The sequence below is a fragment of the Diplotaxodon limnothrissa genome, linkage group LG11, assembly GCF_057381915.1.
Source record: "Diplotaxodon limnothrissa isolate DT_005_m linkage group LG11, D_limnothrissa_male_GT1.1, whole genome shotgun sequence".
NCBI lineage: Eukaryota > Metazoa > Chordata > Actinopteri > Cichliformes > Cichlidae > Diplotaxodon > Diplotaxodon limnothrissa.
Window position 1 is genome coordinate 8,300,435 of NC_140606.1, and position 26,642 is coordinate 8,327,076.

At 41.6% G+C, this 26,642-nt stretch overlaps 1 protein-coding gene across 2 annotated transcripts in view; it reads left to right on the plus strand.

Annotated features, from left to right (window-relative positions):
- ncalda (neurocalcin delta a) overlaps positions 1 to 22,524 on the plus strand; it is a 65,541-nt gene extending 43,017 nt beyond the window's left edge. For both annotated transcript variants that reach the window (XM_085366128.1, XM_085366129.1), the window contains 4 exons: positions 8,252 to 8,661; positions 15,051 to 15,156; positions 16,103 to 16,222; positions 20,729 to 22,524. In XM_085366128.1, the coding sequence (XP_085222254.1) occupies positions 8,284 to 8,661; positions 15,051 to 15,156; positions 16,103 to 16,200 (582 nt within the window). In that variant the 5' untranslated portion in view covers positions 8,252 to 8,283 and the 3' untranslated portion in view covers positions 16,201 to 16,222; positions 20,729 to 22,524. The remainder of the gene's footprint in view (positions 1 to 8,251; positions 8,662 to 15,050; positions 15,157 to 16,102; positions 16,223 to 20,728) is intronic.
- Positions 22,525 to 26,642: the final 4,118 nt, after the last annotated feature.

The window sequence follows — 26,642 nt, forward strand, 5'->3', positions numbered from 1 at the left end:
ATTGAACCACCAACCTTTCAATCAGTAGATGACCTGTTCTACCGCCTGAGCTACAGCCACCCTTGTACGAGTCAGACAGTGTATGTACGAGTTGAGGTGATAGGGAGTAAAACTGACAGAACTCTCTGATATAGCTTCAACAGATCCAAAGAGAACAGCAGTCTTTGGATCCTGACATAAAAACAGGATCTGTATCTGTATAAGCAAATGAGTTACATGGAGTTAAGCATCCCAGGTATTCCATGTGTGACTGCATCCCTGTGTGTAGGCATCACAGCCCAGTTCTACAAACTTGTTACATTGCAGCGCTTCAGTTTTACCCTAGAAATACTACTACGGCTTCTGATTGAAATTACAATCTATATACTAGATAGTAATCTGGTGAATTAGCATGCTAACCAGCTACCAGTTACCAAATGCCACTTTGTACCAACATTTTTTCCAACATGGGAGGAAAACTAGCAATTTTGAGATTCTGTTTTTCTTTTTTACAGTCTAGTCCCTGTTAAAAGATAGCCAGGGAATAAAACGGTAAACACAGTGAGTTCACTACTGTGCTAGTCTGATGTGATTAGCTAATTCAGCACGCTTCAGTTTTGGAAACCAAGATACCAGTGAAAGTTAATTACAATACAAATGATTCCAACTACATTGCATTGATAGCTGTACCTGTTCTCCAAGGTGTTATAGTCATTTATACCACCCAGGCATTCGTGAAAAACTGGATTTACAAGGTTGAATTAGAAGATACAGTTAAGCTAATTAGCTAATTTTATTGGATTGGTTGAAGAAATAGAACTGCTATTTCATCATTTTATCACAAATTGCAAAATAACAGCAACGTCTTTTAGAGTAATTTTTTTTTTTGACTTTTAAGAAACAATGACTAAATGAATTGGTAGATTTTGTTCATTAACTGTATGTTTTTCTCAAAATGGTCAGTGTGTAAGAAAGGAACGGAAATTATAGAGAACACAGCTAAAACAATATTTCAAGCAACAATTTTCGACTTCATTTAAAAAGAAAAATTCAACATCTCGTGGCATATTTGGTGAGAAAACCTGGAAAAATTTACCTCCTTACTTGTGAGACAACTATTGTTTCTCCAGAGTTATCAGGTTTTCACAGCAAGCCCACATCTTAAAATCCACACATTTATTTTTGTTAGTCTTCTCCATTCAAGATTCTGTCTACACAGGCAACTGGTGCAGTGCTGCTGCTTGTGATTTCAATAAGGGGCAGCTATTGGGGCAGTTTAGGTATAGTTTGGGTTTTACTGTAAAAATATTTTATCTGTAATCGTTCATAATGTACACTTTAGGAAGAATGGGCTGTTGATATGTTGTTTGCTTCAGGACTCAGAACATCCAGCTGATTTTATGTGAATAAAAACATTGTGCCTCAATTTGGGGGGGTTGCTAGTACACTTTCATCTTGTTTTCCATGTATACTATTTACTTACTGCACAGAGTGTAAGTGTTGACCGATTTATCTGCAGGCCGACAGTATCGGCCGATATTAACTATATAACAAGCAAACAATCAAATTAAAAAAGTAAAGAAGAGGCAGGAGAAACACCCTTCAACCATGTTGATTTTGCATAGTTTATCCACCAGATGATATTCTGCAAATTCCCTGTTGGCAATGCAGATGTTTGGAACACCGCAAACACAAAAAAACCCAAAACAGCATCGACAGATTTATGAGAATATCTGATTTTTACATTGCCAAATATCGATACTGGTATCAATCCTTAAAATTCTACATTCATCATGCTTATTAGACCATGTATTATTCTGTGCAACAGCTATGGTGACATCTAAACAGCAAACCAATCCACAGACAGTGTGTGTGTGTGTGTGTGTGTGTGTGTGTGTGTGTGTGTGTGTGTGTGTGTGTGCTTTTTTACCCATGTGCATGTGTCTGCTGTGCATGCAGCCAGAAATCTCATCAATGGCTCTATGATTTTGCTGAATGTTACTATGGTAACTGCAGTGGAATTGCCTCATAAGAGAGAGCTGGTCCTGTGTAGGTTGAAATAATGCTGAGGATGAAGAGCATTTAAATAATGGAAAAACAAGGTGCAAGAGAAAGGTGAGGAGTTTATGAATCAAAGAGGAAAAAGATGAAAGACTCTATAAGATTCATATCGATACTACAAATATTTACTGAATATGTATTCTCTTCTTTCACTTGTCTCATAAACATGTTCATACAGTTTGATTGCAACCTTTGTTTTACAAAGAAATGATTTTGTCCACCGGGGAAGTGATCAGAAAGTCTCTTCAGCAAAGCTGAAAGGACTGTAAATTGTGAATGTGAATCCAAGCCGTAGTCAACCAGATGTGCATAGACTTTACTTCAATCTGAATGACTGTGCTCATTTTGAATGATAGTTCATTTGGTGTTTAAAGAATGCTGCAGCTGCTGTCTCCCTCTCCCTACAACAACTAAAATAAATCAACTGATGAAGTAGAAGTCAATTTCTGAAGTCATATTCAACAGTAAAAGTGTCTTTGATGCTCTCACTTGAACTTTTTGTGCCTGCGTGGCTTCTCTCCAAGCGCACCAGTTTCCTCAAACAATCCAAAGACATGCATGTTAGATTAATTGGTGATCCTAGCAGCGGAGGTGAGGATGTGATCGTGAAGGTCTGAGTGTTAGTATCTGGACCGACGCCATGTCCAACACACAGCCTACCTCTTACCCAGTGTCAGTGATTAAGCCAAGCCCCCATTGTGCCTTGGAACCACTTAATCCCTGTGTTTATATTGAGGCTGAAATTGGATGTCACTACATTACCTTCAAGGTTTTCCATGTGTAGTAATTAGAAACCAAGATAAGATCCTTACCCTGTTTGCTTAACCTGCAACTGATTATCATAAAAAGACATCTAGGATGAAAACCTGAAAAATTTCGACTACTACAGGTCACTGCTAGAGTTTAAACGTCTTAAAATCCAGCAAAAATCACTAACGTTGGCCTGGATCCACTATCCAGGACCACTATCCATCTTCCACACAGTAGATAATCTGCTCATGACAGTGGGTTCCTAGGCATGCTTGGAACTACAGCTTACAGTAAAGCTTAGAAGAAGCCCAAAACTCAAATGGGACCATCTATTAGCCTATCTAACACAAGAGTGTAGGCTTTTTTGGAGGACATATTATGAGGACTTAGCACCCCCAGCCTGAAATGCAAGAAACCAGCTTTTCCACTGTCTGACGTTCTGAAGAGCACACTGAAGGATGCAGCAGCCTTGAGACGCTCTGACACGTGTCCTGTCACTCAGCAGTGCCTACTCGTTTTAATGTCAGCTGCTGTCAATCCTTTGTGCACATTGCAGTACATATACATAGACATCTATCTGATTTGTTGTCCTAAGGATTGCCAGGCCTTTAGATCAGAGTTTTACAGTCCCCTTTGTGTATTTTTACCAAGGATAGCGAAAATCACTTTTCAATAACACGAATTTATTAATGATAATGTTACTCGCAAGAATCGCTATCCATTATAGAAGTAGCCAGTTTTGTTTTTTTCTCTCCTTGAGGAACTTTTTGGTCATTAAAAAAAAGACCACATGAAGATGAAACCACCACAAAACGTAGAACTTCCAGTGGTCCAGAAAAAAACACATACAGGCTTCAGCTGAAAATCCATGTCATCATCAAGTGGGTTGCCAGGAGCATCCTCGGTTGGCTAAGCATGTCATCGGGACTGGCAGAGTGGTTTCATGGCTGCAGCGGTGTGTGGGGTGAGTGGGCTGTGTGAGCGTATATGTACGCGCTGGAAATAGCAGGTGACAAGGCACAGTGGGTCACTAATTACAGATTTGTAAGTGTGCATGTGTCTGTGTGTGTACGCAGGCTGGTGTTAGAGCAGCAGACAGGGTCACGGCTGTGGATTTCATTAGGTGAAGTGCTTGGCGACAGACTCTGGTGTAACCGCTCCGAGGGTCCGTTGCTGACATTCGGTCAGTGTGGTAATTGGCACTAAGTCAGAGCTTTTGAAAGTTATTCAACCAAAACCTTTGTTCAGCTTCACCTGCTTCAAAGAAGAAAAATGAAAAATCACATGTGTCCGTCATTTCCTTTCATTTAATTTTAAAGGCCTTGAATGTATTTCTTTCTATGAATCATCTAATAAAAGAGAGTGCACCATTGCACACTGAAGAAACCACCTGAAAGTAAGCACTGCTTCATTTTTATTTCCGAATAGTGTCAAAATTGTAACTAAAGACTTGGTGTAGAAACAAATAGCTTAATGTTTCATATTCTGTACAAGCTTTGCAGCCACATTTGGTTACATTAGCAGCATCTCTCTATGGTAGATGTTACACCTTCACAGTGTAATATCTACCATATGTGATAGGTTGCAGTGAAATTCTCTAAAGACACGCACAATTCCCAGTATATATACTGGATAAATACCAATGTTATTTCCATTACCTGCTGCTGGATTCATGTTCCCTTAAATATTAATTGTAAAACTTCTGATCTTGTTTGCAACATTGAACATGATATAAGTCTGAATGCATCCAGTCTCACTGAGGCCTGAAATCATAATGGACATCTTGCTGTTGCATCTTTATTCCGTAGACATCTTAAGATGTCGGCCTCGCATCTTAAGAATGTAGCTCAAAGTGCAGCTGGGCTTAGGACCACCTTTAGTGCTGCTTGCATAGCTGCTGTTTTTTAGAGCAGTTGGAAAGAAAAAGAAAATGAATTTGTGGTGTCTGACCATGTTGGAAATACAGTGTTTATATTGGCCACTCGGAGAGAAAAAGCCAGCTGTAATATCATGAGGCAAGACGTGATAATTGTTTAGATATGGGGACATTCTCTTGCCGTAGGCCTTCGTACCGCTGCGTTTGGTTGCTCACAGAAAAGCTAGAGAAACAGCTGTGTGACAAACAAAAAGGAGAGAAGTTCAAGCCCTGCATACTCTTTGACACCGCTGTAAAGTTTTTGACCATTTAGTCCTGTTTAACTTTTGTCAGAATTCATACTTTGGGATTATAGCGCGCATGCTGTATGTGCTAACATCTCCCCGGCCCACATTTTCAGTCCACTGCAGTTCTTTGTTGTGCCCTACGTGTTAGCAGAAGTCGTTTAATAAAAAGTAAACAAAGGCGATTGTATAAGTGTCATCAGTCACATGGTACTCAAGCAGTTGATTATGACCATAGCACCCCAAGCATCAGGGCACTTTTCATCGCCATGTTTACTGAAGAGAAGTGGTAGCTGTTCTATAGCGCCTGCCTGGTTATTGTACCATGATTTAGAGCACGGCTGCAGCTCAGATAATTCAGCACTCACTTAACTTATCACTTCTCAAATAGCCTTGCTTACACTGGGGATATTTTTCCTTGGTGACGGCCTTAGTCATACCTTGATATGACCTGAACTTGCTGGTGGGTGGGACTGCAAAGAAGTCACCTTCTTTTTTTGCTTCTCATTTCTCTCTGAGATTGCAGTATTCAGTACTGTGAACGAGCTGTTCGTCGTGACGTAAAAAAAGAGGCTTTCATTTCCTATGGTTTCCTAAAACATGCTTTTATTCATGGTGGTTTTGAGGACATAAGTGACTCATTTCCTTTTCAGAGTGCAGGCCAAGGCAGGCCTAACAGCACATCGCACAGAGCTGAATATATACTGTACACAAATGTACACAGCCTCAACACATGAATTCCAAAGCATATGCAGTCACCATAGCTTGGTACTTCTAAATATACTTTGATTGCATTCATACTGAAAAATATGCCTGTGCATATATTGTACACTCACATACACACTGACACTATAGTTAGTGTAATGAGAGCGCAATCTCTCTGAGATTAGGAGCAAGCACTTCCTGTTTGTGTCACCAAAAGGGCAGATAAGACCACTTAAAAGCTGTATTTGTTAGTATTTCCATGCCTTACTGAGTCTCCAGTGCAGTAAGAAAGAAAATAAATAACGCGTCATCAAGAAATAATATCATAATTGACTGCAGACAAAACAAAAGTGGCATTATATAACACGATTGTGCTTGGGAGTGGACATTTTAAGAAGAAACAGTGTGCTTGGGTATTTGAATGACCCAGCTGTTAAGCATTTTCATTTTATATAGCCTAACTAGGAAACAGTGAAATACTGGGTGATTTAAAGACACATAAAAGAATAAAGTAAATACACAAATAAACATCAGCTCCCTGAGAAGTTTCATGATCTTCTTAGCCAGCAGTCACCAATTGCTCAACACGAAATCTAATGAGCAGCTTTTATGAGCGCCGTCGCTTTTACTGTCTTAAAAGTAATACAATGGTCCATTTGCTCTAGCTCAAATAAAGGCCCAGTTAATGAATCATCATTGTCGCTACTTTAAGTAAACATTCTCATTTTACATGAACATTTCAGCTCAGAGCCTGCAGATGGGGATCGTAAAGCTTTAACCTCTTTATAAAGATCTGGGCCCGTATCCCTAAAGAATCTTTGTGCAAAAAGTGGCTCCTAGCGGCCAAATTCTAAGAAAATTCTCAGAGTCATGACGTTTTCTTAGAATTTCCCCTAAAAGTGACACGACAATCCCAGTTAATATAAAAGCTATTCCTCAAGATTCCTAGCGCTTAAAAGGGCTCCTAAGGCGAGATCTGCTAAGAGCAGGGAAGAGGACTTTTAGTGGCTTAGGAGTTCCCCTAAGCAGCTGCACAAAAAGGCCAACAGAAGAGGCAGGAGAGATGTCCTGCAAACACTGGATGACAGGGAATTATTGAGATGCTACAGATTGGATCGTGCAGGAATCATGTTTGTGGTGGATCTCCTTAGAGATGCAATTACTTCACCAACTCGACGCCACAACGCTATTACACCGGAGACGAAAGTAATCACAACCCCGAGGTATTTGGCAACCGGGAAAATGCAACAATGCAGCAGTGATGACTTGGGTCTTCAATCACAGACATTGCTAAAAGCTGAGCCGTGTTACCCTCGTTGAGACCACACTGGACTTGTAACGTTGTGATTTCTACTTCATTAAGGACAGCCTCTTGAGATAGGCCATCTTGTTTTCAACGGGGTCCATATGGGAGTGAAAGTACAAAATATGCCAGCTAGGATATTAATATGAGCAAATAAGACACGAATCATTATTTGAACAGGGTGTAATGAGTTTAAGTTTTCACATATTTTAGATTCTAATGGCTATAACCCCTACAGCTTACTATTCATTTTCCAGATATTTTCTTGAATGTGAAATATTATTTACAATTACAGTCAGCATAAGATTAGAGTATATAATATGTTTATTGATTTGAGGGTACATCCTTTGCTCATTATCACCAAAAGCTCATTTCCATCAAACTTGTAGGATCAACCAATCACGGCTTTTGAAATGATGACTCATACCTAGCAACGGGGTCAACCACACCTCCTCACTAAGATAGGATTTTCCATCCATTCCTTGCTCAGAGTTCACTGAAAATGTTCTGGAATCACTTCTAAGCTAAAACTCCTGGCAAGGAATTTTTAGGTTAAGTTAGGAGCTCTCTGAGAGGATTCTCAGAATCTTTAGGGATACGGGCCCTGGACCGCAAACACTGATATCACAAGTTCCAGGAAGACAATAGAGAAATTGTCTTTCTCGAGAGGTTATGAATCTGAATGATGTTTGTTAAGCAGATCAGTCTCCAAATCATTTGACTGTACTGCCTTTTCCTTCCAGTGCATCTAAGCCAGTTAAGTGTGTTTGCGGAGATTTTATAGAGTAATTAAATCCATGTACTTTTGGTGCTGTGTGCACTCAGGGTCCACAGAGCTATTTTTATTTTCCATGGAAAGTTCCATTAGTTTTAAAAAAGGAGTGATCAACGTAACGTCTGAGGGGCTTGCTTACATTTTTGCTTCATATCAGGCGAAGCTACTAAAGGAGACAGCAGCTAGCTCATCTGTGTAGCTGATAGTCCAAATATGAACTTGTGCTTTATAAAGAAAAACAGACACATTTGATTTTACTAGTTGATAACACAGCACAGGTCTAAACTGAGCAACTCTTCAGTGGAAAAATGTATGCAACAGTCGCCCTTGCAAAACTTTTTTTCATTGAATGTCTCACACTAATAGACATTTGTTCTTCGTGGATGTGTAACATGACTCATGGAGTTATGGGAAAATACAAAGATGGTTGCAGCGGTTAACGCTAAAAGCACTAGAAAATACATTATTACTTTTGTCACATCTCAAAATCAAGCTCGTTGTCTTCTCTGTGTTCCCAGCTGTGAGCTGAGTGATTGACAGGACCGACGACATGGGGAAGCAGAACAGCAAGCTCCGCCCTGAGGTGATGCAGGACCTGCTGGAGAGCACCGACTTCACCGAGCACGAGATCCAGGAGTGGTACAAGGGCTTCCTCAGGGACTGCCCCAGCGGGAACCTCTCCATGGAGGAGTTCAAGAAGATCTACGGTAACTTCTTCCCCTACGGAGACGCTTCAAAGTTCGCCGAACACGTCTTCCGCACGTTCGACGCTAACGGGGATGGGACAATAGACTTTCGGGAGTTTATCATCGCGCTGAGTGTGACGTCGCGCGGCAAGCTGGAGCAGAAGCTGAAATGGGCCTTCAGTATGTACGACCTGGACGGGAACGGGTACATCAGTAAAGCTGAGATGCTGGAGATTGTGCAGGTGAGTCTTCTGTGTAGATTGTGGAAAAGTGTCTAAAATACAGAAAATTTCCTACCAAGGAGAACATCTAACATCACTGTGGCCTCCAGCACTCTTCATGGTGCTGGATGTGACTCCACATTGACATGATTTTTGAGAGCTACGTCATTCAGGCCCTTATTTATTGCCAGCATTAAAATGTCAGTGTACTTAAAAGGTACACTTGGATTGATTGGAAACATTCATTGTGCTGCCAAGTAAAAGCAGTTTTGGAAACAGTCAGAGATTAATTAGCTCAGCTCCATCTTATATATGGCTTGTAGCCCTGTCATGATAGGAGAAGAGCAGATTTTCCCTCTGCTCCACACCTTTTACAGGAACAAATGGAACTCGGGCTCAGCCTAATCCACACTGGCTACATCGCTTTCAGTATCCTTTTGGCTTGCAGGTTCTATTATTTCTTGCCCTGTCATGTTTGAGTGCATGTTTCACCAGAATAAGCTACAGCGCTGGGCAGATGAGGAGGCACGTCTGTATTAAATCACACTGCTTGCTCACCTGTTGTTATTTATTAAGATAATGAAGGCAGACTAAAAAGCGCAGCACACTATGCAGACTTTCAAACGTCCAAGAAAGAAAAGGAAATAAAAGAAACAGATGAAATGCAATACAAACTCTGATCATTTTGAAATAAGCCACATTTTGTTTTTCTGTGAAAAATTCAACAGCTGCTTTCTGATCCGTGTAGCCAGGTACAGCTCACCTTTAAGACAGAAAAGCAGGATAAAAGCCGAGCGTGGGTGGCATTTCCTGCAAAAGCCTTTCGTGTAAACAGACTATTTCATGTACACACGCACAAACACAGTTTATATTTGACTTCCTTCACAATTACATGCCGGCCAGTCTCTCCCACTGCAGTTTCACTCAAATTACTCTCATCAGATCTTCAGTGTGTGAGCCATTTTCAAAACAGGCCATTTATGTTGTGTATCCTGATAATGAGGGGAAGGCGGGATGGAGGAAGAACAGGAAGCAATGAGAAGAAGCAATTATTTTTTACAGATTAACCCAAAAGGAATGCAGTGTGTGCGCATTTGTGACTATACATCTGTGTGTGTTACTATGGCTCTATATGGCTGAGGAGGAGGTGACTAAAAGGAATTAAGCAGTGATATATTGGTGGATAATTGTAATGAAATAAAAACTGATACGTGCTAACATGGTCTGAATAGTTTAAGGCACAAGGCAGCTTGATGATATTTGTGTTTGGGGTGGTCTCTATGAGTCATCCCATCCAGCGTGCTGTGGATTAACTCTTTGTTGCCCTAAAAATGTTCATTCTGGCATCTATAATAATAAGTGCTGTGAATATAATTGATTTTCTTTTCACCAATGAATGGTGGCTTTACTTTCTCTCAGCACAATCTGAACCACCGTTTACATGACAATGCCTTAAACCTGAGCTAGCCAGGCTGTGTTGCTTCACCTATCATTGATTCAAGGCTAAATTAGTCCCATTACTTTAAGACCACTATTAGTCAGACTTCACACTGGCACTTCTTTCTACACACTGACGCCATAAACCCTCTGCCCATTTTCCAGTAAAAGGTGTCACTGTTCACAAGGACAAAAGAACAGAAAGCAGTGACTCAGATGCTCGCGTCTATTCAGCTGATGTGAATATGAATGAATTTTGAAGGAGCACGTGTGAGTGCAAGTATGTTGCAAATGGTAACGCTTTAAGAAGTGCATGATTATGAAGAACTCTGTGCCATCTTAACTTTTTAGTGTCACGTGCAGACGTGCACGCTATGTTCATCTATTTTCGTCTTTGGCTTGTGGTCTGGTTTAGGGCCCCTTGCCTCTGCAGAGAAAAGGCTTAGTTTAATTCAGCTTTATTTAAATCACGCCAATTCATAACAACAGTCGCCCAAAAGTGTTTTATATTGTAAGATAAAACCGCACATTATTAGAACAAAACCCCAACAATAAGACAGTGAACAAGCACTTGGTGAGAGTGGGAAGGAAGAACTCCCATTTAACAGGAAGAAACCTCAGTCAGGCTCAGGGAGGGGCAGCCATGGCCCGTGACCAGCTGAGGAAAAAGAGGAGAGATATTAGATAAAAGGCAAATCATAAGAGAGTAAGCCAGAGTTTAATAACTGCTGAAAATTACATGTATGAACACATAGGTGAGGTGAGGGACAAAGAAACACTCGGCATAAGCGTAAGCCCCCAGCAGGCTAGGCCTATTTCATCTTAACTATGGGAGGATTCAGGGAAACCTTAAGCCTTAACTATAACTTTCATCAAAGAGGAAAGTTTTAAGCCTAAGCTTAAAGGTAGACTGGGAGCTGGTTCCACAGAAGAGGGGTCTGGAAGCTCCAGGCTCTGCCTCTGATTTTGAAAACGTTATTTTAGAGAAAAGGTTTCAGACAGACCTTTAAAAGGAATTGCTAAAGTTAAAAAAGAATCCTTGAATCTGACTAAAGCCTTCAGATTAGTGTGATCACAGTCACACGCTGCTTCCAGTAGAATCAGACGGCAGATCCGACAGGTGACTCATAAAGGTAAATGCATTCATTTTCTCCTGTGTATCTGTGTCCTGGTGATAATGGTGAACGATTAACAGTAGTAGCCCTGCATCCAAGTGCCTGTAGACCTTTCTGGTTCCCTGATATTTCCAAGTAGCACCACCAGCACCAGCTCCCATGTATTGCTTGGTTTATTATATACATTATTGTCTAGCTCAGAATGAATTGCAATCACCTTGTTGGTCCAATGGCTGAATCTAGCACCATTATCACGTTTTAAATGTGCTTTACCAAATACCTCTAAAGATAAGACAGTGTCTTCAACCTCACATGTACAAATGGTGGCGTAGTAATGGTCAAAACTAGCTGGACGTATGTTAAACATGCTGAACGTCATCCAAACAGAGCCTTGTTCACTCAAGTACAATAATCACACGAGCTCTTCTGTCTTCTTTTGTGATCATTCATATTCTCCTCTATATTCATGTGAGAATATCTTATCTTAATATCACTTGCCAGTGCTTCACTCTAAGGACCCTGTCTGTTCCCCCACTGTGGTCTTCATATTTCCCATGCACTCTCGCCTCCGTTCGCCATTGTGCCTGGGAGCTCCAGCTTTTCCCAGCTAGCTAATGCTCTCTCCTGCAGAGAGTGTGTAAATGCTGGTGATGATCATAATTATCTTTGCTGTGAGAGTAATTGAATTGGATGGATCACCGCCAGCCCGGATCATCCTTTTCAGATAATGACAAAATCTGAACTCTGTCTCATCAATAGTTGATATCTACCCTCTGTCTACCTTTCATCTGAAACCAGGTGCCTTCAGCAGAGCAGACGAGCACAGAGGGACGTCCATTGTCTCCACTGGCAAAAAAGAAGATGGCAGAGAGCATTCATACTAGTAATTTAGGGACTGAACAGAATAGCAGAGTAGATGAATAGACGGCTGCTCGGGCGGATAAAGTCGCCGTGGGAAACATATTCAGCTATGGTGTGAGGGTGATACGAGAGACTCTGTGTTGTGTTTGTGTAGCTACTGCTGACCAACTCAAACGGTGCTCAGCCGGCTCCACAAATAAGTCTGACCAAGCTGAAGCCCTCCCTCACTCTTTGCATTTCTTCCTCTGTCAATGGTGCCTTTTTCACATCATTTCCTGTATTATACGGAGGGAAGGTAAAAACCAAGAGCCCTATGCAATCCTGCTTTTCTTCTCCTTCACTCTTACAAGTGGCTAGGTCTTTTTCTCTGTATTTGCCCTCACACACCTGTGCCTTTGTTTCTGGCTTCACTGGAGACATTATTGTGTGCTTGCTCAAGGCACATGAAAGAGCCTTCTCTCTCCCTGTGACATTCAGGCTGCACAATGGGTACTACTTAGATGGCTGAAGCTTGACTCTACAATTTTAAAAAAAGAAACCTACACAGGTGCTACACATAAATTATAAGAAATTTACTGGCGGAGGAGAAAAAAATGCCCAGGCTAAGTCCAGGAGATATAACAAGAATCCAAAGTAAGAGTGGGAAGTGAGAGTTGATATGGAGACAGGCAATTACTGTAGGGAGGATACAGCATTTGGCAGGGTGTCATATGTGAAGAGAAAGACCACAGAAAGACCTGACTTATTAAGACAAAGATTGTTGTCTTTGGATGCAGGGGAAGAAAGACAAAGGCTGAGGAACTGGCTTTACTTTTGGTTTAGGAGGCTAACTCGGGTAAAGCCGGTGTTATTCAGTAACATGACAGGTAGCGATATAGCCTCTAAATTTATCACAGTATTTCTAGAAAATTTGCAGTAACAAAAAGTGTGACTATGTAGGAAAAAATACTCACTTTTCCAATGAACAACTGTCACTGATGACACACTTCCTAATTTGAAATGTCAGTCTAATGAAATAACGTATGAGCACATTTAAAAGGAAGCTTAAGAATAATGAACAATCTCTCATTTCTGTGGTAATTTCATTGTAATTGGAGATAAATTATCTGAATTTCAGGAGACAACACCTCCAAACACGCCCCTTCTGGTTTTTTCTATATTCGACTATTAGTCGAGGCCATGGTTCTCAGCCGGGGAAAAAAATGAATTTATAACTGCTGAAATCCAAGGCCCAGTGAAGCTAAAGCTCTCGTTGGTAGTCCTTGTTCTGCGGTATTTTCCTCCTACTTGCAACAGAGCTCCAAAGAAAAAGATGCCTCGGCTGTTGAATGATGTCATCTTCAGTGAAGTCGTAAGTGAGACAGGAAGGGCCGAGGTTAGTTGGTTAGCAGTGATTAAACCTTTAAAATAAGAAGTAGAAGATTGTCCTCTGGTGTTGGCTTCTTATATAGAGCCTGTTCAAAACATGAAACACACCAAACGAATCCAATTATTACAAAGGTTGTTGGGGCAACCAAATTGAGTGCACAGACCAGTATAGTTTGTTCCCTGATGAAGCTGAAGCAAACAATAGTTTACTGGAAAAACCAAAAGGTGGAATTTCCAAGTATCGTATTCACAGAATCATCCTTTTAGAAAGTTCTGAAGAAAAATCCTCCGACTCTCTTGGGCTCAGCGTCCTTAGCTTCACACGTCGCTTCATTTCTTACTGGCTGCTTGTAATTTGGGGATTTAGAAATGTGAGCTTATTGTACAGCGTGTTGCTTCGCTGGATTAGATCAGCAGCTAAATCCCTAACATGCAACACCAGCTCACTTTACTCACAGCACCTCGAAGGATGCCAATTAATAACAGACCCATCTCCAAAGTGAAGTCACTCTGGCTGCTTCTTGTCCCTGAACTCCCGAGCTGCCCTGCCGCTTTGGTAATAGGCAGCATAACCAGCACCTATATAAAGCTCTGGCTGCACTGTAATCACAATCATCCCTCATCTGTTCACATGTCAGCTCCCATTCCCCTCAAAACCGCCTCCTTATTAGAGACAGAGTGGGCTGTGATTTCACTGTTTACTGCCAAACAGCCTGCAATGCAACAGAAAGCAAAGGAGACACAACACTGATAAATAGACTGCGTGTTGGTCTCCAAGCCTCGCTACCTAAAGCGCAAATACGCAGTCACAGCGCGGCGACGCAGTGCAACAAGCTGGCATATTGGAATCACTTCTGAACAGGTGGACATACTGTGGAAATATGCTCAATAACCGGCGTGTTTGTCACCATAAATGTCCCTAATATCAATAAAGCAAATATCACAGGGGACTCTCTGGATAAGTAGTTAAGTGAAAGGACGAATGGATGGACAAACCAGGGGGTATATGTTCGAGGGACAGCCAATCACAATGTTTAGTTTAAATAAGCATTATTATGAACTGCGAATTATGCAAAGCTACTCTAGTGGTGTCCAAAAGTAAGATTATGTAGTTGCAAATGTGGTAACCTTTAAAAAAGCAGGGAGTGAGCTATTCAAACTGTAGTTTTGTAGTAGAGTTTTTATAATGACCCAGAAAGTCTCCTAGTTACAAAAATAGAATAGACGATCTCTTACAAAACTGAACAGGTCAAAATCTTCAGCACATAGACTGCGTCAGGAATCCCTCCTTTTGCCATACATTATCTACAGCCTGCAAAACAGACCTCACACTCAGCTGTTCATTGTTTAATCAGCAGTGAAAATAAGCAATAAAGCATTCAGTAAATGTTTTTAAAAAGACACTAAACATCTCCAATCACATAACGCAAGATACACGCAGGCAGAAGCAGACAAGAGGTTTCAGCAGATCTGCTGCGACAATGAAAATTCGTGTCAACCAATAGAAAAATGCCGGCCAGAATCACGCCTGTCAGCTGCAATCATTTTCAAATGTGTGTGAGATTCTACAGCTGAAGGCATAAATTAGTACCCGGCTCATCTGACCTTACTGTGTGTGTCTCTCTGTAGGCGATATATAAGATGGTGTCGTCCGTGATGAAGATGCCCGAGGATGAGTCGACACCTGAGAAGAGGACAGAGAAGATCTTCAGGCAGATGGACACCAACAGAGACGGTAAGAAGTACTCTGATGTAGCATTTACTTCCAGTAGTTTTAACTTTCAGCATAAAAGCATGAAATTATCCACACTTCACACAGCCTAGTTTATAAAGTGCACAAAGACTATTATTCCCTGTGTATTGATCTTTGATCTCTCTCACTGATAATTGCTTTAGGATGTTTATCACTCTGGATGAAAAGTTTGTTGTTTGAGTGATTCCATCCAACTACCACCTGATTAGCTGTCACCAAAGTCTTCTTTAATACGAGATAAAGAAGCTCTGCTCTGCCAGCACCGTTCACATACGTCACACTTGAGATTCACACACAGTTAGACTTGGATGCTTGTGCAGCTCTCTGATGCATCAGTAATGCTCTGTGTCGTGATCCTTCAGCACAGGAGAGGCACAAATAAGGCAGGAGGAAGAGAAAGATGGATGATGGTGCTGGGTGGGGCAGTGATGGAGAGGAAAAGGGAGAAAAATGGGAGCAAGATGATGCGAGAGCAAGAGAGCGCAATGACTAAAGCATGGAAGAGTCTTTTACTTCTTGTAATGAGAATCACAAGTGGAGAGCAACTCGTGGGGAGATAGCTGTAGTCTGTCTGTTAGTGATCAGAGAAGAGAGGACCTGTCTCAACACTGCCACCTTTTGGTGAGAAGTGGAACATATTAGGATGTACCGTTCATGTTGTAAAGCCTCTGAACTAAAGATGCTACCAAATAAGCATAAGAGATTAACCCTGAAATTGTTATAATCTCACTTAAAATGTTAATGGACTCAACACAGTCACACTTGCCAGACAAATGCAGGAACATTTCCTGTTTGAGGATTTTCTTCACCAGTGTGTTGCACTTTATCTCACACTGTTTTGGTATATATGCTTCTTTCTTCTTCAGCTTTATGCTGTGGACGTAAATATGAATGATAAAAAGATCATTTCTGTTCTGATTTTTTTCAGGCAAACTGTCTCTGGAAGAGTTCATCAAAGGAGCAAAGAGCGACCCCTCCATCGTGCGCCTGTTGCAGTGTGACCCCAGCAGTGCTGGACAGTTCTAAATCTGAGGCATCGACACAACCTGTAAGGCTCCTTTAAGCAGTAAAATTCACTTCTGTCTCTGTCTTTGAAGTTAAAGTTAAGTTAAATGTAAATTTAAACTTGAGAGTGTAAAAAAGAAACACCGATCCAACAAAGAGTGCTCAGTTTAGAGTCGTGCTGTTCGCGCTGACGGTGCTGCTGTGTGGTCGGATCGGTGGAGGGCTGAGGTTCAACCTCAGGAACAAACGCGCTTCTCCTACGAGCGGTTTTGCCTTGCAGGCAGAGAAGACGTCTGCTGGAGGGAATCTATTCCGAGGCTGCGTGCGCAGTGTAGGATGTGGGATGGGTCATCCACAGTGTCAGTGACTTTGTGGCTGCATGTAATTCATGGACTGACATGAGAGACTTTGTAGGAGGTGGCCTGGTATTTTGGAGCAGGTGCTGATGCTCAGAAGAAGCTTCTTCTTTTTAAAGCCCCCGTGTGTAGGATAGCTACAATGTTTCTGTGAGCACCTCTCTCTTTTTTTCTGTCTTGATGGTTCTGAGCTTTCAGCAGGACCTGCGGCACTACAAGACAAACCTTCCCGGTGTCAGCTGTAACTTCGAGAGCCAAGAATCAGATAATGTGAAGAGGAGATCTGTGAGTCAACAGATGAGTTACAACAGCAATCTGACAGCAGAGTGTCACAAGATGAGGTTGTGGTGTGTTGAAATCAGTGGAGAAAGAGAAGCCTGGCAGTTCTCAGTGTTTGTGTATAGCACTGTGAGAATCATTGTCGTGTCATCATCACCTCTGCACTCTTCCCTGCAGCTGACAGCTGATGATGATTTCTGTAGGTTTCCCCAGCCGTCCTTTCTCACAGAGCTGCTGTAGAGCATAACCAGACAGAATTTTTCATGCTAAAAGCTTTAAGATGTTGGAAGATTCTTCCAAATGTATTTTGCACAGAAAAAACACTGCAGACTTTATTCTCAATCACCTGGATAATATGAATTAAAATATATCAAAACTCTTTTTGCTGTTTCACAGCCTACAGTCATTTGTTGAAGTTTCCAGCAAGCCTCACACACGTCTCCTGAGCAATCCCAGCACATTCTTCTTTGGAGAATCTCTCAAGCTCCTCCATATTTCATGGTCTTCAGTTCACCCCACAGATTTTCAGTATGGGCTTTGTGCAAGAAAGCCATTAATGTTCACATTGGTCTTCCGGAGGTAGTTCTTCATCAGGCGTTGTGTGCTTTGGGTCGTTGTGTTGAACGTCAAAGCGATGACCCAGAGCCGGTTTTGCTGGTGACTGCTTGAAGTTTTCTCTGAAAATCTTCACATAGGCTTCTTTCTTCATGATTCCTTCCACATTGAAAGGATTCCCAGTTCCAGATGCACTGAAGCATCCCAAAGAGTGTTACCAAGGAGCTCTAGTTTCATCTCATCTTTCCAAAGCGGATGTTTCCAGTAAGCATAATCTTCTTCCGTGTTGTCCTTAACATACTTGACTCAGGCTTGAAGTTGTTCTCTTCTGCAGAAGTGGAGTTTTTCTTGGTCTGCAACCTCACAGTCCATTCCTGTGCAGAGTTCCAGTGATTGACTTATTCTGGGGACTAATAATGTTGGTTGTGATCATTTTTGTTTTTTCGGAAATAATTCTGTTAATGTGTGCAAATATAAATGCTATGCTATTTTAAAAATCCATTGCTTTAAAAAACTTTAAATTTTAATAGTTGTGGCTGTGACTGACAGATGAATGTGATACATTAGCTCAAATAAATGTCAAACAACTGGCATTTTTGTGCCAGCTGAGCGTTGGATTGACCAAAGAGATCCTGCAGACTGATAAACAAAGCTCTGGACTCAGAACTGAAACTGGTTGTGCCAACAAAGGGCAAAAAAACAATGCATCCTGTCTACATCCTGTGAGATTGTGGTGATACCCATACGCAGACTCCTTTTCCCCTCCCATCTTTAGCTGTGAATAGATGTGGACATGCCGTTATTCTCATCACTGGATCACAGTTTGCACCTCAGGTTATTAGACTGAATTAATTAGACTGATTAAAACAAGTTCCTGCCCCAAGTGGAGGAGTTCAAGTATCTCGGGGTCTTGTTCGCGAGTGATGGGAGAAGGGAGCCGGAGATCGACAGACGGATTGGGGCTGCAGCTGCAGTAATGCGGACGCTGCACCGGTCCGTCGTGGTGAAGAGGGAGCTGAGTGTAAAAGCGAAGCTCTCAATTTACTGGTCGATCTACGTCCCTACCCTCACCTATGGCCACGAGCTGTGGGTAGTGACCGAAAGAACGAGATCGCGGATACAAGCGGCAGAAATGAGCTTCCTCCGAAGGGTGGCTGGCCTCTCCCTTGGAGATAGGGTGAGAAGTTCGGCCATCCGGGAGGGGCTCAGAGTAGAGCAGCTGCTGCTCCACATTGAAAGGAGCCAGCTGAGGTGGTTCGGGCATCTGACAAGGATGCCCCCTGGGCGCCTCCTGGGTGAGGTGTTCCAGGCATGTCCCACCGGGAGGAGGCCCCGGGGCAGACCCAGGACACGCTGGAGAGATTATATCTCTCGGCTGGCCTGGGAACGCCTTGGTGTTCCCCCGGATAAGCTGGAGGAGGTGGCTGGGGAGAGGGAGGTCTGGGCCTCTTTGCTTAGGCTGCTGCCCCCGCGACCCGGCCCCGGATAAAGCGGATGAAGATGAATGGATGGATGGATGGATGGATGGATGGATGGATGGATGGATGGATGGATGATTAAAACAACATCAAAGGATAAAAGGAATTTGACTCTCGTGAAGCAGAGAGAAGGAAACACGTTAGTCTCAATCTGGAACCATGAACGGAAATCTAACTACCGAAGGAAAAAGCAACGGGGGGGTTCTACCTGGGATAAATATTCAAACTGCAAACGAGAAGCAAAAACAACACTTCACACTAAGAAAACAAGCTATTGCACACGACTGCAGCTATTTATGGCACCCACAGCCACCAAGGATAACAAGACGCCCAAGAAATGCAGAGCACGCAAATATTCTTCACCCGTTGCCTACTGGTGGTGGTCAGAGGGCCCGGTGGCGCCAGTGTCCGGCAGCCTCGCCTCTGTCAGTGCGCCCCAGGGTGGCTGTGGCTACAATGTAGCTTGCCATCACCAGTGTGTGAATGTGTGTGTGAATGGGTGGATGACTGGATATGTAAAGCGCTTTGGGGTCCTTAGGGACTAGTAAAGCGCTATATAAATACAGGCCATTTACCATATTTTTGTAGTCAGGCTTTTGAATTTGCAAGTAAATGCTAGAATAGGTAGGTGTGTTTGCAAGAAAAAAGTATAATACGAAATTCAAGCCCCTTAAGAAGAATCCTCTGTTAAGTTCTTTCTCATCAAATGTCTCTCCTCCACTTCGCCTTATCAGCAAAACATTAGAAACGTGTTGTGAAGCATGTGTGAGGGCGCACATTACTCCTTCATAATAAGAGTTCACGTGTGGAAGAACACACTTACTGTTGTTATTGTTGTTGTTTTGAACTTCTGGCCTCTTGTGTTGTTGCCAGTTAATAGCAGTCCAAGTTCAGCACAGTACAAAACAAAACTGAACCGACAAACGACCAGTGAGAGAAAGTTAACACGAGGAAGCACGAAATGTACCGTGAGCGAGTACGGCCTGTTCTGAAAATGAATTAGCAGATGTATCTGGTAGTAATTATATTTAATTCAATTAAAACAGAATTAAATGCTCTGTTTTAATTCACTGTCATAAACAGATCGAGAGGCTCTCAGTCGACGTAACCCTCTGGAATCAAACGGCGCGTCCAAGTCACATGACCAATTTAAGATGAGCTAGCAGCAAGACGCAGCCTCGCTGAGTCTCTGTTTCAGCTTGTGTTGAAAGTGCAAACATCAAACTGTAACAGCGCAGTTATAAGGAGTTTCATGCAAACAATAATAGACATGCTGATGTTGTCTCTGCTGTGGACACGTTTGTAACAGGGGCTTTTTAGACATTTTCTCATGTGATAATGATACGCTTCAACTATGTAAAGTAATACATACAAAAGCAAAAATGTTCTGAAACACATTCAGCGTTTTATTGTAGATAATCTCAAAAGAGTTTGGGGTTTCAGGTATTTATTTTAGTTTAATATTGCAAAGCACTGTTTGCCACCAGTGGCTGGTGCTGCTCTCCGCAGCTGCAGGGTGGGATTAGGGCTAGCACATCTGATCACTTACACCTCGCAGGGTTAACAGAATATTGACTGCAATCTTACCAACCTAGCCTGGCGTAATCTGCTCTAAAATGTGATAGCATATTCAAGTATGTAGGATTTTGTTTCCAGTCAGCAAACCGGGAAAAATGGGAAAAAGATTAGAGATTTAATTTAGATATGAGATAACGTGGGATTGCATCTCAACTGCTTTTATATTACCTGTAACAACACCAGCCTGCAACACATGGTTGAAGAAGTGGGAAGAAGCCCGGAAGTGTTGATCAAAAACGCTTCCATATTTTGAACATGTCAGCACCTGTGTGTGACTGTTGATCTTCATTTGTGTCTCCACAGTGCTTCTTTGGGGTGCTAAATGCCCACAACTCTCCACTGTGGAGAGTCTGATGATGAAGATTGACAGGATGATGAGGATGAAGAAGACAGGCCTTTCAATGTGCACTGAGGACTTTCACACAGGAGATGGCCACAGGAGCTACACTCTCCAATTTCCCAGCCCTCCCACACCCCTCTGTCAAGCCGTTTATCCGAAACCCTCCGAACTCCAACTAAGACTGATGTCCCATCAGGTTATTAAACCCCACTGATTGTAATTGCATTCCTCAGTTCTCCTATAGGCATTTCCAAGTTTAAAGAAGGTTTACAGTAGGTTGTACATACGCAGTATAAACTGGAGTCTCTGTATCAGTGTCTTTGCTTGACTCTCTGTAACCCCCCCAGGCTCCGGCCAGGGCCGCACAGAGCCTCCATCACTCTAACATGTATAATAGACAGAGTGTGCACAAGACCACGAGAGAGATGATGGTGTTTAGTACTGTAGGCAAGATCATTTTTATCTGCAGAGAAGACCTGTGAAGTTTGTCTTTCACTCGGAACGAGTACCGCTTTCCTCTTTTCTACTGTGAGAGTGTGTACGTGTGTTTGTGTATTTTTTTTTTCTTTTTTTGCAGACTTGATAGACTTTGTTTCATATTTTGTGCTGGGCCAACAAGAACATGTGATATTACGCTACTATGCATAAGCACCCTGATCAGTAGTTTTCATTTTGTGAGGTCTCGCTGAAGGATAGAAAGCGTCCCTCTGCTCCGTTGTCTGTGTTTCGCAGCGGCAACGCCGAGGCCGTCACCGCGCGCTAGCTTAAGGCAGAAATAGAAAAGTAGTCTTAACAAGTATTTGAGTACCGTGTAGATATTTTAAAGTGCATCTCTACATTTGTATAGCAAACCCATGTAGTCCAGAGCGCTCAGTGCTCAATGAACAAACGTCGTGAAATATTAATAATATTTTTTTTTTTTAAATCTTTGTTTATTTAAGCTGTGGCGAGATATCGAGCATGCAAACCTTTTTTTCTTTTAATTGCGTGAAGAACAAAACCGCTTTTTCTTCACTTTTGATGTTTTTAAAGGCAGCATGTTGAACCAGTTGTCGGGTACGGGGGGGTAGACTAACATAGCACATATGCATGTGACTTACACGCATGTGTGTGTTCTTAGTGTGTGTTTATGGATATCAAACAAGACGGTAGCGCTATTCAGCCCTGTGCTCGCTTCTGTGTCGTCAGTGTTATTGACCGAGTGTGGATCGACAAAGCTGACGCGTCTGTAGGTTTACAGAAGAAGCTCTTTAGGTTGACTTCCCTGCACAACATCAGTGAGGCAACTGTAAACAAGCACTAAGCTATCAGAGCTGAGAGCTCCATCATTAAATCACCATCCAATCGTGTCTCCAACACGGCGCCACGTGACACACCGTGAGCAGCGGCCCCACAGTCTCACACGCAGGATAAATATCATAATTTCAATCCGTGCTCCTCTCCTTTGTCTCTCTATTCTTCACTCTGCTTTCAAAGAAAACCTGAAAAGAGAAAAACCAAACTTCTCCACCCCTGAATGTAACCCCGCCCTCCTCCAGGCCCCAGCCGAGCCGTTTCAGTAACTGCAACATGTTCCAATTAGAAAAAGCTTTGAATGTTCAGTATAATAACTGCTGTTTGGTTTTTTTATGTAAAGAGAAAAAAGATGCAGAGCAACAAACAGAATCACAACTACTGCAATGATACTGTCATAATGTGTCACATTTATTATTTTTTTATGATTTTTTTTTTTTAAGAAAAACGCTGTCATGTGGATCGTTTCTGTTAAAACGTAAAGAAAGCATCTTGTGGTCAAGTGCCAAATAAAATTAAAAAAACAGTATTGTATAAATTTATACTGTACAATTGTTCAGCGTTGAACAAAATGTTTGTAATTGTTGCATTTTGTAGGTTTTGTATGGTATATTGTATTTAGTGACTACAGATTTGGAACACAGGATTCTGTTTTCTTCTTTTGGGGTCAAATTCAAAGGCAAGAATTAAATTTACAATATATTGTGTGCAAGTAATCATGTGGTGTTTGCTTAATTGTGGAATATTGTGGAATTAGATGATTAAAGTATTTAGGTTGTTACTTTTTCACCTCAGTGGCATCCTTGACTCACCACTCAAACCAGTGTTCCTACCTGCAAATAACTGTATCTCAGGCACTTTGTTACTGGCAGCCTGTTACCATCTTTAGTTGAGTCAACATAACATTACAAGATATTATTCGAGATAATCACTAATGAGGTGATTCCCAATAAGCTAATAGCAAAATGTTTGGGATATCTTTACACCTCAGAGCTCGAGATTGTTGCACATTCACAACTACCTTTCATTGCAAGGCATCACCAGATGCAATCTTTCTGCAAAGCCTGACTTGGGCTGATTGCAAACACTCTCAGAGACATTGTTGGAGGTTTGGAAAAAATTACTGTCTAATTCATAAACATGTTGCCATCAGTCAATGAGCACAACTTGAGGGGACTCAATTCAACTGGCTGCTAGCTGGTTGAATTCTGGTTATATTCCTAAAGTGCTAATATTGCTGTGCAATGTGATGCAAAGACCACTAGGCAACTGTTAATCATGCTAGCATAGTCAAAAACCTCAGAAACCACTGAGGTGTACACCTGTAGCCAGTATTTTATGATATGACTAAAAATGCCAATGGAGTCACCGATTAAAGATTTCAGTCTGAACTGAAGTGAGAGATCATCAATATTCTGATACACAGTCACATCACTAGCATGACTACAATTACATACAATTTTTGACCCAAACTGCTCTTTCTAGGACTGTCTGTACCATTTCCAGCATCCACTGAAAACTACTCCGTTCAGCTTCCTGTCACAGTTAACCTGTCACACTGGCAGAAGCTCGTTGATCCTGTTGTATAATGTTGCTTCCAGCTGACCTGAGGTCTCCTCAAGGCAGGTACTACTTTACAGAGTTTCTTTAAGGAGGGTTAATAAACTCTGAAATATGGCTTAGGTTTGTATGTTAACAAACACAGAAAAGACTTTTGCAAAGTTACAAGTGCATACTCTAAATCAGCCCAGTGAGCTCCTTTTAGCCTGTAAGTGACACGTCGTAATAGCTGCAGTTTCAAATCCTTAACATGTGAAAGGAAACCTTACATATAGACACATCCCTGGATCAGTTAGTTTCCAAGTACACTGTTTGAAACCACTGTGTACATTTTGACAATAGAAATGTACGACTTTTGTGTAACTCATTAACAATATTTTTTTTTGTGCTACATTTTAAAAACCTTAGACTTAGGAAGTTAAAGAATGTGACTGCTTACATTCATTTTAAGGTCATGCTCAGCCTTTTTTATACAGACACCAATTTTTACCATATAATTGCACTATTACCAAACAAAAGTATAATTAACCTGTAAAAATCAATGTGACCTTTGTGCATAATTAAGTATGTTAATTTGAAATGACCAAAATGTGTTGTGTTAGGTTACAGTGATCACAACAAAGATCATTCAATTAAAAAAATAAATGAATCAATGACTCCATCCTACCTGACTGCCTCAGGATCCGTTTGGGGTTTGTTTTTGTTAGTTTGTTTTAATGGTACAGTAACATTAATACACGTACTGTAGATGTGCACTGGTAACCAGTATATGCGTTTGAATGAAAAAGACATGAATAGGATGTGTATGAATATGTATGGTGTTTTCCAATTCTTTTTCCAAAAGGCTTTTAAGCAGTGCAGTGTGAACGCTATTGATTATGGTAAACCAGTGTTGTAATAAATTGGCTACACAGGTGTACATATTAGATACTGACTTACATTTCCACTCCTGTAATTACAAATATTTAAATCAATTAACATCTTAAGTTATTCCATTTCCCCTCAGTTTCTAATTTGGGAGTGTTTATCTCAAGGCTAAGCCGTGGATGGAAGTCAACTGTCTGAAGTGATTTCCTATGAAAATTTCACAAATTACAAACCCTTAAATTACCATGATGGTAAGCAGATAAGATAAAGGTGAGATAATTCACCTCTATTGGACACGTCATCTTCATTACAGTGTGAACAGGCAACGGAGCAACAACATCAATTGTGATCAGGCCCTTCTACATGTTCAAATTCCAAAGACTTTGAAAACCATGTTCAGGACCTAAAGTTGATCCATCAGTGCGATCTGTCCAAACTGTAATACAGAACATTACATAGAGGCGTCATTTCTCCATTTCACAGCGCCATGTGAGAGTGTTAAAATATGCCTATTAGAAAGCTGTTTTGACATAAAATGAATAACAGCTAGAAGATGAGTCTGGTATTAAAACGCAGTTTAAAGGACACCGGTACAACTTGCTCTGACCTATCCCACGTGAGAAGTTCGCTTACGAATGTTTACTCAATGGCCTTCTTAAAGTTTTCCCCAGAGAATTATCAGAAAACTGATTCAAAATGCAGAACACCAGTGCTCATTTCTGTTAAGATACTAAATTCATGCAGTTTTGCCATCCGAACTATGATGTAGCCAATCAGAGGGCTGCTCATAGCATGTGTGATTTTGCCTTCATATTGTGACACTTGGGATGGGTGTAAAACTGATTTGGTAACAGTTTTTAACATATCTCGGATGTCTATTTTATCGGTGGAGTTCCTAAATGTTATATTTACATAAATGAGACGGGGAAACCTGAAAACATCACACTTCAGGTGACAGTTGTAGCCACTGTTGAGCTGTAAAAACGCACGCTGTAGATTTTGGCAGAAGCAGAAAGAAGTGACTTTATAGAAAACTATTTTTTTATTTGCACATCGTAAAAATTGTACTTCACTGCATGTGAAGTATATGAAGGATACAGGCAGACGCACCGAGCTGGAACAGGATCGCTCCGCTGCTGTGCTCTGATCGGCTGCTGCAGCCTCAAAGGAGTAAACGGATAGAGCGGCTGGGCCCTGCGAGTCCCTAACGAATGTCATAAATACTAATGACTGCAGTCTCTTTAGTGAGAGGAAAAGCAATTAACACACACACACACACACACACACACACACACACACACACACACACAGAGGAAGCAGAACAATTTAACAAGAGCAATTTAGACCAGAAGTCCTGTTCTATAACGGTGCCTCAATCTAATTATAGATCCCAGGACAGTGGCATGTAGTTACAATCTGGGATAAATAACTGTTATTTTTTCACTGGCACCAACAGGAAACATTTAGCATGCAGTAAAAATATAACCAATCAAAAAATAATAACATAATGGATGCTAATAAGAGTTAAAGTACCATCACTTCAGATTAAAGTCGAGACATGTCTAAAATTGATTAGGAAGGTAGCAAGCAAAGAGCAGTGCCACGCGACTCAAAGGTGTTGCAAAGGCTTTTCAAATGCCCGTCACGTCATTTCAAAGTTTCGATCACAGGAGGAAGTACAGGGAGGATAACAGAAGGTGCAGGAGAAGCCCGGAGCAGTGCTCTGTGCTGTTAATCTGTTATGACGTCTTCTTCCTGACACCACAGAGAGCTGCTGCTGTCTTTGTGCGGACCGGGATGAATCCTGTTTTTAGTGACAGCTGGGCAAAAAGGGTTCACAACTGCATTCCTGCCAGCTGGTAAGGTTGCTAGGAAAGATCAAAAGATTTTTCCTAACCTAAAAACAAATCCACAAGTTTTCAACGTTTGCTGAGCCTGTGTCCCCAGAGCCAAGGGCCAATGTTCAAAATGATCCATGCAGGACAGGAAAGCCTGCAGAGACTCCCGTGTGATTTCAAAGAACAGTTTGGCTCCAGCATACAACACTGATAACAGCGTTCATGAGTCTGTGCACATGAAATGGATAAAGAGTCACCAAGCACTGATCAACCTCCGTCTGGAGCATAATGAGTATGACAGTGCAGGGGTTAGTAGCCA